At 51.3% G+C, this 12,421-nt stretch overlaps 1 protein-coding gene across 7 annotated transcripts in view; it reads left to right on the top strand.

Annotated features, from left to right (window-relative positions):
• Positions 1-12,421, top strand: part of Rbpms (RNA binding protein, mRNA processing factor) — a 138,534-nt gene that overhangs the window by 122,981 nt on the left and 3,132 nt on the right. For 2 of the 7 annotated variants that reach the window (XR_007592579.1, XR_007592577.1), the window contains 3 exons: positions 4,907-4,976; positions 8,814-8,918; positions 11,372-11,467. Coding sequence is in view for 3 of the 7 variants with exons in the window: in XM_050146707.1 (XP_050002664.1) it covers positions 4,907-4,976 (70 nt within the window). In the remaining 4 variants the exon portion in view is untranslated. Of the gene's footprint in view, positions 1-4,906; positions 4,977-8,813; positions 8,954-11,371; positions 11,468-12,421 lie in introns of those variants that run through there. The other 5 variants (XR_007592578.1, XR_007592576.1, XM_050146707.1 and 2 more) reach the window with 3 other exon arrangements.

The following is a 12,421-nucleotide window of genomic DNA, read 5'->3' as shown; positions in this document are numbered from 1 at the left end:
GGTGGTGCACGCTCAGAAGTGAGAGGCAGCTTTGTGGAATCCATCCGTTCTCTCTTTCCACCTTTGCGTGAACCCCAAGGTTTGATTTTGGGTTTTCAGTCTTGCAGGGCAACCACTCTTTGCTAAACCATTTCACCAGCCCTATGAAAAGGTATTTTTTTTTTAATGACAGTTGCTACTCTGTTAAGGCTGAGGTTTTCTGCAAGTTTCTTTCATCCAAGTGACCTTCCATTTCCTTCTGTATAAATAGAAGAGTGAGCACCTGCCATTACTTAGAGAGGAAGATTACAAAAATGTGTGGCATACAGGACTTACTAAAGAGCCTTGCCACACCTTCCCTCTGCCGCCTGGTGTTGCCAGCAGCACCCGAGTGCTCCGGTGACCGGGGGAAACATGTAGAACACAGACCAGCAGGGTAGCGCCCCCGAGAGAAACCTGTGCTGAGCTTGGTTTTGGGGTACAGAACCAGCAGCAGGAGTGGGCAAGACCTCCCGGAGCTCATAGTGTGGGTGGAGAGGTTCCGTGTGGGGCCACGCTGGCCCTCCACCGTGGGTTCTAGATGCTTCCCTAGACACAGGCTTCGGGTACCATTCTGTGTGTGAATCTGAAGTTTTGGAAACCCAGAGCCAAAAGGAAACTTTGTAATTATCTAACACTAGCTCCAGAACAGGAGAAAGTGAACTTTTCCCTTTGAAGGAAACCAGTTGTGACGGGAGCAAGAGGGTGATTGACTCCAAATGGATCATGTTTTATTCAGGGTTTGTCCTGCCAGGGGGGATAGCCAGAACCCAGAGACAGGACCGAAAGTGGGACACCCCAACTTTAAGCTTCATGCATTGTACATGAGTTGTGCCCGCCTCACCGAGCGCAGCTCCCAGGGGCCTCTAATGGCCCTCGCCCTCGCTAGCAAACACAGTTAAAAATTAACAGGCTAACAGGATGAAATAGGGAGGGCGGGCAGCCACTGTGGACCGAATCTGACGCAGGGTATTACACGCTCGGGTGCCCACGACCAGAGCAGCGGCTCGGTGAACTTGGAGACATCAGAGCACCTTTCAGTGCCTGTCTGGAAACAAGAGCCGAACTTATGCTCCAACAGGAAGAGCTGAGGCCCAGGACAGAGTTAGCCCCAAGGGCTTGTGCTTGGTCCCCGGCCTGGCTGCTCTTTGAGGACGTATGTGTTCACGATCCTTGGTTTTGAGGCCTCAATGTCTGACACTGGTTCTTCAAAGGCTCCTAGGCAGGAAAACAAGTCTTCTCCAGCTGGGGCTTTTTGGTATTTCCAGATAGTGTTTGCAGTGGAGTCGAGGCTGACCTCACCCTGGCAGCAGTCCTCCTGTCTCAGCATCTCAAGTGCTAGGATTTATATGTATAAGGTACCTCTTGGCTACAGCCGAGATGTTTTTCCTTGGTCCTTTTCCAGCTGCTGGGATGAGGAAGATGATAGACCTACCGTAGCCAAGCCACACAATTCTCAGGTCCCAGGCTTTAGACACTTCTAATAGTCTAAAGCCACATTCCTGACAGAGGGTGGTGGGATCCATATGGTGTGGCCCCAGGGCAGTGCGTCGCCCCCTTAACTACTACGTGATTTAGGGAAATTTCTGTTTTCCAGATTTCTCTGTCTGTGATAGGCTGAACACTTTCCTCTTTCTAGCACAGACTAAGTCAGGGTTAGTGTTAAATATTAGGTTAGATCAAACCCCTAGAATGGTATGCAAGCTTAGGCGGGGGAGAGAGAGATTTTGTGTGTGTGTACGTACATGTGCACATGTGCACATGCTTCTATGGGGCAGGAATGGCCGGGATGATCCGTGAAGCCAACTCTTCTTCCATGGTGTGGACTTAACTGTTCCTGAAGAGCTGACTTTGAGGAAGTCTGGGGAAGCCACTGGTCCTAGCAGTGGTAATGAGGAGTCAGAAGCATTTTGTCCAGGGCTTGGACAGGAGTGACCTGGGGCCACAAGCTTCAGCAGAGCAAACAGCCCAAACGGGGGTAAAGGTTAACCTTCTCCTTGCCATCCTCCAAACAGTACAGTGATTAGCACGAAACAGCTTGTCCTCCTGGGCTAGCTGCCCACACTCCAGGTTGTGCCCCTCGGACGCTGCCTCTCTCTGGTTACTCAGTTTGGCCTGGCAGGCACTGCCCCCTGCTGGAAGGTGGGTTGCCTCAGGTATCTGGAGTGCAGCTCACTGTGGATGAGCTTTGGGAGTCCATCTTTTCTCAGTCAGCTACCGTGTGATCTTGGGTGTGTGTGCACGTGTGTGCATGTGGGGGGTGGGGAGGGGGAACGCCGGAGCCAGAGGCGGCTAGAGAGGCAGACAGCCGGCGAGGAGGCCTCTCTCTTCACAGCCACCCTCACCAGTCCCAGATCCATGCCATCTGCCCTGCAGCTCACTGTCCCCCCGCCAGCCCATTCCTGTGTCCCCTCAGTGAACACTATCCCTTCAGCCTCAGGGCCCTACATCCCCACGTCACACCCAGGCCTCACAACTGCCACCACCGCTCCACACTGACCCAGTGCACACGGACCATTTTAGGTTTAGGTTCCCAGCGTCCCCTGCCTGAGGGCCCTGGCCCCTAGGCCACCCTTTCCCAGCTGACTTGGAAAGGCAGCTCCAACTTTGCTCTCAGACGATCGAGCCGTGAGCCAAGGGTAGGTACTGGTTTCTTTGGTCTCCAGCCCCTCCACCCCTCTGCTTCTGTGCCTTCCGGCACCACCAACCCCCTCCCCACTCCCACCCCTACCTCACCCAAGCCAACCCTCCTCCCCAGCCTTCCCACATTTTTTCCTCATGATTTTGTTAGCTCCCTTGGTTCTATAGAAGATACTCAGGTATGAGTCTTTAGTCTGTCTTCAAGGACAAGTTTCTGATCCCTCCAACCTTCCTGCCGTAAGTGGTGGCAAACATGCTGGCCTGTCTTTCAGGAAGGACCCGTGGGGGCTCTGAGGACTCTCAGGCAACGTGGCTTTACCCCCAAAGGTTTTGGTCCTCTGGCCTGCTGGTCTCTGCTTTCTGGAAATATCTGATATGGTTCCCAGAGGACACCCCATACACAAGGGGCACCTTAAGGTAGATGCCGATGCCCCAGAAGCTCTCAGCGTTTCCTTCAGTTTTGTTAGAGCCGCATATGCCCCAGTCAGAGCAGAAGTCTCCACCCTAAGTTGGCCTAGTAGGCAGGGTTCCCCAGTTGGCCTTCCTGCCCTACGCTGACAGCAAGGGTGTGTGGGAGTCCTTCACTTGGCAGGAAACCCCAAGGACTGCTTGGGGACCAGCGCGAAAGTGCAAGAACTAACTTCTCCCCAGGACCCGATCCCTTGGCCTTTCAGCCCTTAGAGTCAGGGCTTCTACGTCCTGAGCTGGACTCTGGGACAGGGCAGTTTTCCCCAAACCCCAAGTCCCCGGAGTCCTAGGGTTGTCTGTAATTTCCCTCTGGCCCCATGGCACCTCCCCATCAGCCAAAATGGCTCCTGCTACATCTTGGTGTTTGATGCTAAGAGATTCTCCTGCCATGTGCCAAGGTTCCATCAAGGCTTCCCAAGCGCCCCCTTGTTGCTGTCATTTGCATCTCTTGTTTCCAGCATCATCTTCCCTGTGGCTCACTGTTCTCAGAGGAGTGAGTAGAATAAGCCCTGCTCTCTGGAAAGAGGCTGGAAGATCAGGAGTTCAAGGCTAATTTTTTTGAAACTTTTACTCATTTTTTTTTTTTTATGTATGAGTGCATTATGTGTATACCTCATGCCAGAAGAGGGCATCAGATTCTATTATAGATGGTTGTGAGCCACCTCCGTGGTTGCTGGGAATTGAACTCAGGACCTCTGGAAGAACAGCCTAACTGCTGAACCTTCTCTCCAGCCCCTCAAGGCTAATCTTGGTTTCATGGTGAGTTAGAAACTGGCCCACAGGTGCCCCACAGGCTACAGACAAAGCTGGGATTGTCCAGTGTATGGTATTTAAGAATGCAAAGCTCAGCCGGGCAGTGGTGGAGCACGCCTTTAATCCCAGCACTTGGGAAGCAGAGGCAGGCGGATCTTTGTGAGTTCGAGACCAGCCTGGTCTACAAGAGCTAGTTCCAGGACAGGCTCCAAAACCACAGAGAAGCCCTGTCTCGAAAAAGCAAANTTGAAGAGCTGACATGCTAATTAGAAATAAAAAAAAAAAAAAAAAACCAAAAAAAAAAAAAAAAAAAAAAAAAAAAAAAAAAAAAAAAAAAAAAAAAAAAAAAAAAAAAAAAAAAAAAAAAGCAAAGCTCGTGCCTTTCTTGTTGTTGACCTTCTGTGTGACATGGGACCCAGAGCCTTCTGACGGGCGGAGAAGGCACCCTCAGCCTGGTGGTGTTAGCTTGTCTTGGGAGAGACAGCACTGCTGTTGACCTGGGTTTAGCTCTTTGCACAGGCCCCTAGGGCACTGTGAACACACCCTGGTCTTCCAGACGTCCCACCACGTCAGGAAGCCGACCCTTTTCCTGAGAGAGCAGGCTCTGGAGAAAGTTCAGTTCCCGCCAGGCCAGTCTCGGGAGGAGTGAGTCATGAAGTGCCCCTCCCTTGGTGTTTTGCTTAAACCATTAGGCCGCTTTCCCCAGCTCAGGTATTTCTAAGGGAGTATGGAAGGGAAGAACCCACAGGGCCATCCTGGGCCTCTTAATGCCTGTTAGCTCTGACAAGGACTGGCAGTTGGCGGGACCCCGATGCCCGCTCAAGTGGGTGCTGCCCCGTAAGTTAGACTGGTATGCTCATAGGGCTTCTGGAAAGTCTCTCGGGGTGCTGCTGTGCTGCTTCTCAGAAGGTCCTGGGCAGGGATTCCCACCCTGGCCAGTGTGAATGGACCCCTCTCAGTGGTGAGGAGGTCTGAGGACCCACAGTGAGGTGGGACCCCTGGCTCAATGCTCTTCCTGTCTTTTCAGATGCGCTGGCTCCCTCCCTCCGAGGCTACTTCTCAGGGTTGGAAGTCCCGACAGTTCTGCTGAAGGCTGTGTAAGTACTTGACTTCTCCAGGGACCATTCGGTGCCCCTAGCCCGCCCGTGGTCCTCCATCTGGGAGAAACGTGGGCATTGCCCACCTGGGATGGGAGGATGAACAGGCCCGGCCCTGCTGGAGTCTCCCTTAGGGACCAGGCTCCTGTCCTCCCATGCATTGTCAGCAGTGCTCATGTCTATATACTGGGCATCGGGAAATTTGATGACTCTCATGGTTCACCTGCTCTTAGCATTAGGCAGAAGCCCCTCCCACTGTGGCGGACACATGGCCCACTCCAATGCAGTTTTTTTTTTTAAATAGGAGGCAGTGTGCTGCTGTTGCCAAGTCTTGCCTTACTTAAAGTATCTTATGTTTTAGATTTGTTCTTTACATGTATGAGCGTTTTTGCCTACATGTATGTATGTGTACCATGTGCATACTGTGCCCCAAGAGCCCAGAAGAGGGTATCTGACCTCCCAGAACTGGGGTGACAGGTGGTTGAGCCACCACGTGGGTTCCGGGAAGCAAACGCAAGTCCTGTACAAGAGCAACAAGTGCTCTTACCATTGGGCTCTCTCTCCAGCCCCCACTTTTTAAAAATACCCCACTTTTTAAATATATTTTTCAATTATTGAAAAATAATTTTTATACAATAGTCAGATCAGTTTTCCCTCCCCAACTCCTCCTACCTCCCCACCAATAGAAAACAAGTAAAACGAAAAACCAGAATTTTTTAAAAAGAAAAGGCACCAGAAACAAAGACACATACACATACAAACGAAAATATGTAGCCAAACAACCAAAGCAATATGCGACAAAAAGTCTACAGAAACACCCGGAGTTTTAGTGTTGGCCAGCTCCTGGTCATGGGGCCTACCCCCATATCCTAAATATTCAAGTACAAAAACACAAACACCTTCTATAGTTTGGTGTCTTGACTGAATTTCTTCTTAAGCAAGGGGCACTGTAGTTCTGAGCTGTAACGTGGCAGGAACTGGGCCGTATGACTGAAATGAAGTTTTCTAAGTGTTGGAGCTCCCCAGTTAGATCCTTCAGCCCTCTGTGAACCTGGAAGGGAAGTGGGTGGAGGGGTGGGCTTGAGTCCTGTTCGATGCTAATGCAGGGTGTTTGTCACCGTCAGCATCAGCACACGGGCCAGACTCTTAAAGCCCCTCTATTTTGAGAGTCGGCCATGTAAAATGGATACTCACTTTTCCCACGGTTGAGGCAGAGGTTCAGTACTTAGGGCACTGGAGACTCTGAAGAGGTAACGTGTGTAAATAAGCCTGCGGTGGCTTAGGTTCTACCTTGACATGTTTGTGTGAGCGCCCGTGGAAGAAGGAAGGATGGTGGGTGATGGGGCTAGCCTTGTCTTCCTGAGGACAGGAATTCCTGAGGACATTAATGCAGAATGTTGACTGCACTTACTGAGCCCTCGTGGTGATGGGAGGTCAGGGTCAGTGTTTCCCATTGCCCTGCTGGCCTGGGTTGGGGCTACCCGCAGCAGGAATGCATGGAGCGGAATCAGAGTGGCAGGAAAACCATCTGGCTTCTGCCATCTGGTAGGTGCTCTGGGGACACTGATATCGGTTGGTGGACAAGTTGGCGAATGACAGAGGCACCCAAGTCTCTCTTCATTGTTTTGTTTGCTGTTCAGAAGCGCATCTCTTAGCCGTTACATGTGTTCCGGTTTAAAAGACTTTGTACACTTTGTGTGAGCATGCTCACATTTTCCCCGAAATCACTATTTTCTGTCGGCCAGAGGCCCGGTGGTAGCAGAGCTGGGCTAGGGCCTACGCCATCACCACACAGAAAGGTCTAAACCGGGGCGGCATCTCTTGAACGCAGTTCATCTCTTCTGAGCTGTTCATGGGCCAGGCCCGCGCTTGTCTGGGGTGTGAGGTGGTCTCGGGTGTGTGTCATGTGGAGATCGTCCAGAAGGAATTTGGGCGGCAGTGCCATTACTGTCGCATGGAGCTAGGTGTGTGCTCCTTCCCAAGTCAGCTATGATCCAAGCTGTGCACTTTGGGGGAATATAAAACAGATTTGGGAACAGTGGTGCTGTTGAGCTAATAGAAGCAGAGGGGACCAAAGCGCACGTCCGAAAGGGCAGTGCTGGCCAGGTGAGTGGCTCCACATCACAGAAGAGGGTGCTGGCACGGAGAGTGAGGCACTAGGGTACCAGACATCCTACCGTCACACCTGTTGTATGCTCTCCTTTAATCCCCCATAGTCCCTGGCCTACTCCAGAAGAGGCCTTACTCTTGGACTTGTGTTAGGATTAGAGGCGTGCAGCCCTATGTCTTGCTGCCTTAGAAATCTCTAGTTTATCCGCTTTGGTTTCTTAGTGTGAGCATAAAACAAATGACTAAACTCGAAATATAAACTGACCCAGCTCTTTACTGTGTACACGGGGGTCGTACCTGCTGTGTCCGACCTTCCTGTGGGAGCCCTGTGCCCCCAGTCTGCACACAACGGCCGCTCGGAGGCCCTGGGCTCAGCCTGCGGAGCAGAGTGTGTGGGTTCGCGCTCACTGGTGGTGTGAGGAAGACCTGGAAGAGTGGCCGGAGGCTGAGCTTGCTGGCGCTGTTGGCTTGGCATGTGATCGGCATGAGTGAGGTTTAGTCTGTCTACACGCTATCACCCCATCACTAGCATTTTGGTGATGATCCAGCCGTGGGACAGAGAACCATGATAGTGTTTGCAAGACATGTTTTGAAAATGATCAATTTTCCAGCTCCACCAAGAACAAGAGAACACGTTTTCTGTCACTCCTTACAAGTAACACAGTAACAGCCTTGCTTGTTGGACATCCAAATATAGCTAAACAAGTCTTCTAAAGAGCTTGGGGACTGGTGTGGGATGAGATAATATTCTTAAGAACTTGTGAGATTGGCTTGGCCTTCAACCACGGCATAGAAATTGCAGGCATGTGCTGTTACATTCTTGCCGGGTTAGAGGAGGGAATGGGAGCTAAAACGGCAGGATATTTAGCGGTTTATGCTTCCAGCTTCTTTGGGAGGAACAGCCTAGTCTGCCTCTGTCTTTAAGGCCAGGTCCTTCTGTAGGCCCAGACGGCCGCTGTGGCCCCAGCAATCACCCCACTCTCCTTAGAAGAGACCAGCCTTGTGCTCCGTATTGCAATAGCCTCAGAAGCCAGGGAAGTTCCTGTTTCTACTTCATCAGGATCACACTTGAACTTGTAAAAGTAAATATTCAGTGACAACTATAGCTTACTGAGGAGGAAGGTAGTGGAGTAATAAAATGACCATCATAGGTCAGATGGGGTGAGTACAGTCGCGAGCGTGGAGTCTGCTAGGAATTGCCAGGGAGCGACAGCTTTTAATGCCCTGTGTAGGAGGCTCAGCCGGCGAAGGTGCCCGGCAGACCCAATGTACCATGTCTGGAGAATGTGACTCTTCCGATCCTTCTTGTCCCGTGGCCAACTAAAAGTAGATGGGCTAAGAACGTGCCTAGGGGTCTCAGGGGGCACCCTAGGGCTGCTATTGCTAGCCAGCCTTGGGTGGGGGGCACACTTGGTCACTATGGATTGTGACAGAGGGTGGGGGAGTTTAGGTAGTTTCCTCCCTCAAATAGCCCAGCTTTTCCTATGAAACCAGACTCACACCTGCCCCTCTTTAAATGTCTCTGTAGTGACTTCCGAGTGCCCTTGCCTCTGGCCCAGTAGCCTGTCACCCTGTTCCAAGTCCCCAGACCACCTTCCCACCTGCATTCTCTGCTACTTGCAAGGTCATCCTGCAGTGGGGCTGGGCTGGGGAGCAGGTTGGGCGGGCAGCACAAGGACCACAGAGAAGGTTGCCATGCGCAGTTAACAGCTCTCTCTATCCACCCAGGTCTCGGGTGTGTGATGGCGGCTGCAATCTGTCTTGTGGGTATTAATGCGATCTTCACTGGTGGCGACTGTCATCCAGCTGTTCTGCAGAACTGGAGCTTTGCTGGTGAGTGCCAAAGTCAGGTGGCAACCAGTGTGGGCAGGATGGGCACCAGCATCTCCTGGAAGCACAGCCTCTGTCTGCATGCTACCAGTCCAGTCGTCTGACGCACCCTTCCAGTGACAAGCTGCTTCAGGGCAGCCAAGATGTAGTAACCGGCAGTTTGGTTTCGTAGTGGGTGCTTTTTGTTTTGAAATAGTACCTTACTATGCAGCCCAGGCTAGCCTCAGCCTTTCTAGTGCTGGGAAACTCAAATGCCATCATGCCTGGCAATAGTTGGCAAGTTACCCATGGCCTTCTCAAGTAAAGAGGCTCCATTCTCAGTAGGAACACTATGACTTAAAACAAATTTCACAAAATGCAGCTTTTCCCTCCCTTTCAAGCTCCCAAGTCTTCATTTGAAAAACCAGCAGTTAGTTTGTTGGAAATAAGATATAGTGTGAGTGTGTTCCCCTCATAGCTGTCCAATTGCATTAAGTATAATGAAGCCATTTCTCTACTGGGGGACATGTTTTGAGCCTCTGCTGAAATTGGTGAGTGTGGACTCTCCAGGGGTTGTCATGGGGCTTTTCTGGCCTCTCTTCTCAGGCGGTAGTCGCTATCAGAATCTCAGTTGTCAGGTTTGGAAGTCAGGGTCGCTCAGGCCAATGTGGAGCTTCGGATCTTCCTTCCTTGGCCCGCCAAGTGCTGAGGTTACAGGTGTGTGCCACCAAGCCTGGCCCTAGGTAGAGTCTGTAAAGGAAATTACAATATACACTACCCGGGATGACCTGCTCGCAGCCACCTCAGACGGCAGCTTCCAGTGACTTGGCTTTGGGTAACAGAATGCCAGGGACACTTCATGCCTCAGCCCAAATAAGGAGACAAATTTCATTCCTTATGATGGGCCTACCAAAAAAAAAATGAGTCAGACGGAAGGCAAGGTTGCTGCTGAGGACGGAGATGGGCAGCCAACCAAGGTCACTGCAGCATTTGGGGGGCATGAGCGACTTCACACGGAGATCAGTACCTCGTAGGACCGAGCGAGCCGCCAGCACAGTGTACGTTCCCCCGCCCAAGTCTGTTTCCTACAGTAGCAAGAGCTGTCATAGGTACCATAGTGACATGCGTGACACACCGTGCGGTGCAGCTGACGTCCCGGAAGCTGTATGGCCTTGTGTCCTCAGCAGTAGTGCCCACAGTGTTCTTGATCTTCGTTCTTTGTTTTGAAGGATTTTCCTTTCTCTAGAGTGATTTAAAGGTCAGTTTATAGGTACTCATGCAGTTTGTTGTTGTAGTTCTGGGGATAAGAGCCAGGCCCCTGTGCATGCCAGGCAAGCGCTGTCCCTCTGAACTCCCCCATGCCAGACAGTTTTTAAATGCGGTAAAGCAACCAAAATATTAGTTGTCCAAGGTCCACTAGCCCAGTGTCAGAAGCAGGTGGTATATCCAGTACCAGAGAGCCCTAATAATAAAGGAGCAGGAAGCGACAAGGGGCTCAGGACTAGAGTTTCAGAAAGGTGGGTCAGGTGGGGGCCATGGCAGACAGTGTATAGCTCTGCAGGTCCCGGGCCACCATGGCTTACAGACAGGAGGGAGTGTGGTGGCTGTTCTTGTCACCAATCTAAGGCATCCTTGCCAGACAGAGGCACACCTGAGCGAGGAGGGAGGGTTCCCTCTACCCTTAGGCTAGAGCCATGCCTAAACATGGCCAGGAAAGGTCCCTGGAGACTGGTCTCTGCCGAGAACTAAACACTTTACATGTCTTAAATATTTACTTTATATTAGTATTTGGTTAAGTTGACAGGTATAAAAATGAGTTTGTCTGACGGAGTCAGGGTAGCAGAGGAATATTAGAAGTTAAGTTTTGAGGGAAATCACTAACAGTTATTAGGCCAAGCTTATGCAGATGGGTGACCAAAACATTTGTTAATTTAAGGGAAAACTTACCTGGTGCCTGGCCGAGTGTAGCTCAGCAATGCTGAAGCCCAGGTGGCGGTTGTTCCACCCTTGGTATCCGCCCTAGTGAGCTTACACATCAGGGCCAGGTGAAGTCAGCATCTTACTATTGTATGTACCGTCAGGTATCCGGCCACAGTATCCTGTGTCTTCCCTCGTGTACAGCTGCAGCTTACTCAACACAGGGAACTCTGGCAGGCTGCTGCTGCTTTTGAAGCTGTGTAGTGTTCATGCACGAGCAGAGGACACAGGAAGTCAGGATAACTTTCAGGGTGTCTGTCGAGCTGACAGAGCCACACCAGCTGTTTTTGTTCTGGTTTTTGAGACACCACTTACATGTTGTTCTGGATCCCCTTTCCCAAAAGGCTCTTAGGAAAAGAATCTGCCCCTCGTCACCCAGCCCACTGTCCCTCCGTAGTGCTTTGTGTTCCCGGACATCTTTGGATTCTGTTTAAACGTCCTTGTTAACACATTCCAGGGTTTGAACTCCATTCCGGGCTAAACCTCTTCCTTGTTTACAGGGACTGAAATAGCTGCATTTTGACCTTGTGTTCAGTCTGGGACATAGATGGCAGTGTGGATACATTCTTTTCCCATGTGAGAATTACGTCTCCAGGGTAGGTTCTGGAAAGCTCGGGGAACTATAGGTTCTGCCCCCCTTCTTTCCCAACTTCCAAAGACCCTGTGTGCAGGAGGGAGAGTGGTACAAAGCCAGAATCTGGGGCTTATTCACCCTGCCCCAGAGCTGGTGTGTAGCCCAGGCTGGACCTCCAGTGCAGACTCTGCCTGGCAGATCAATGTTAAGACAAGGGCCCAAGTGTCTAAATGAAGGAACATTTTGCTGTGCTCTGCTAGCTCCTCTGAGGTAGAGGATCATCTTGGGGAAGAAAGTAACACCCAACATCATTCCTGCCTACTTCTGTAGGGACTTCTCCCTACAAAGCCCTTCTGGATTGGACCTAGGAAAAATGAGTTTTCAAAGACAAGAGTTTTGTTTGTTTGTTTGTTTGTTTTTGGCTCTCCGTCGGGGAATCTAAGTGGGAGTAGAAAAGGAAAGGGGGAAATACAGGCAGACGAGTCTTGAAGGTTGTACTAAGGGGCCTAGGGCGTGGGAGCCAGTGGAGAAATAAGACAGGAATCATCTTCTACTACTTGGGGTTGGTCCCAGGACAGAGCTGCCCAAGGCCACAGAGCAGGCACAGACAGAGATGGTGACAGCTTTGACTGAACAGTACACAAAGGCCACTGTAGACTTCTGTTCAAGAGCTAAGCCCACCTCCCCTGCCAGGCAGAGCCACAAAGCTAACCTGCTCTCTGCAGCCTGCCATCCTGTCTGTCCTTTCTCGGGGTCACTGAGAGCAGCATCCCAGTTGTTAGTCTTGCTGCTTTCCCAAGATGGCCGTCTCTGAGCCAGGAAGAGCTGCACAGACCTAGTCCCGGAGCCCAGCTGTGTCTTGTGCGGAGCCCCTGCAGGACAGAATGGGTTTGATGGGCTGTACTCAAGGTCAGGAGGCGGCAGAACTTGTAGATGGTGGAAAGTTTATGTGAACCACTTTCATTCTCTCCCCCCC

The sequence above is a fragment of the Alexandromys fortis genome, unplaced genomic scaffold (assembly GCF_014885135.2).
Source record: "Alexandromys fortis isolate MF-2015 unplaced genomic scaffold, M_Fortis_MF-2015_v1.1 scaffold_55, whole genome shotgun sequence".
NCBI lineage: Eukaryota > Metazoa > Chordata > Mammalia > Rodentia > Cricetidae > Alexandromys > Alexandromys fortis.
Note: the sequence above shows the minus strand (reverse complement) of the source record. Positions and strands in the feature narration are given on the sequence as shown.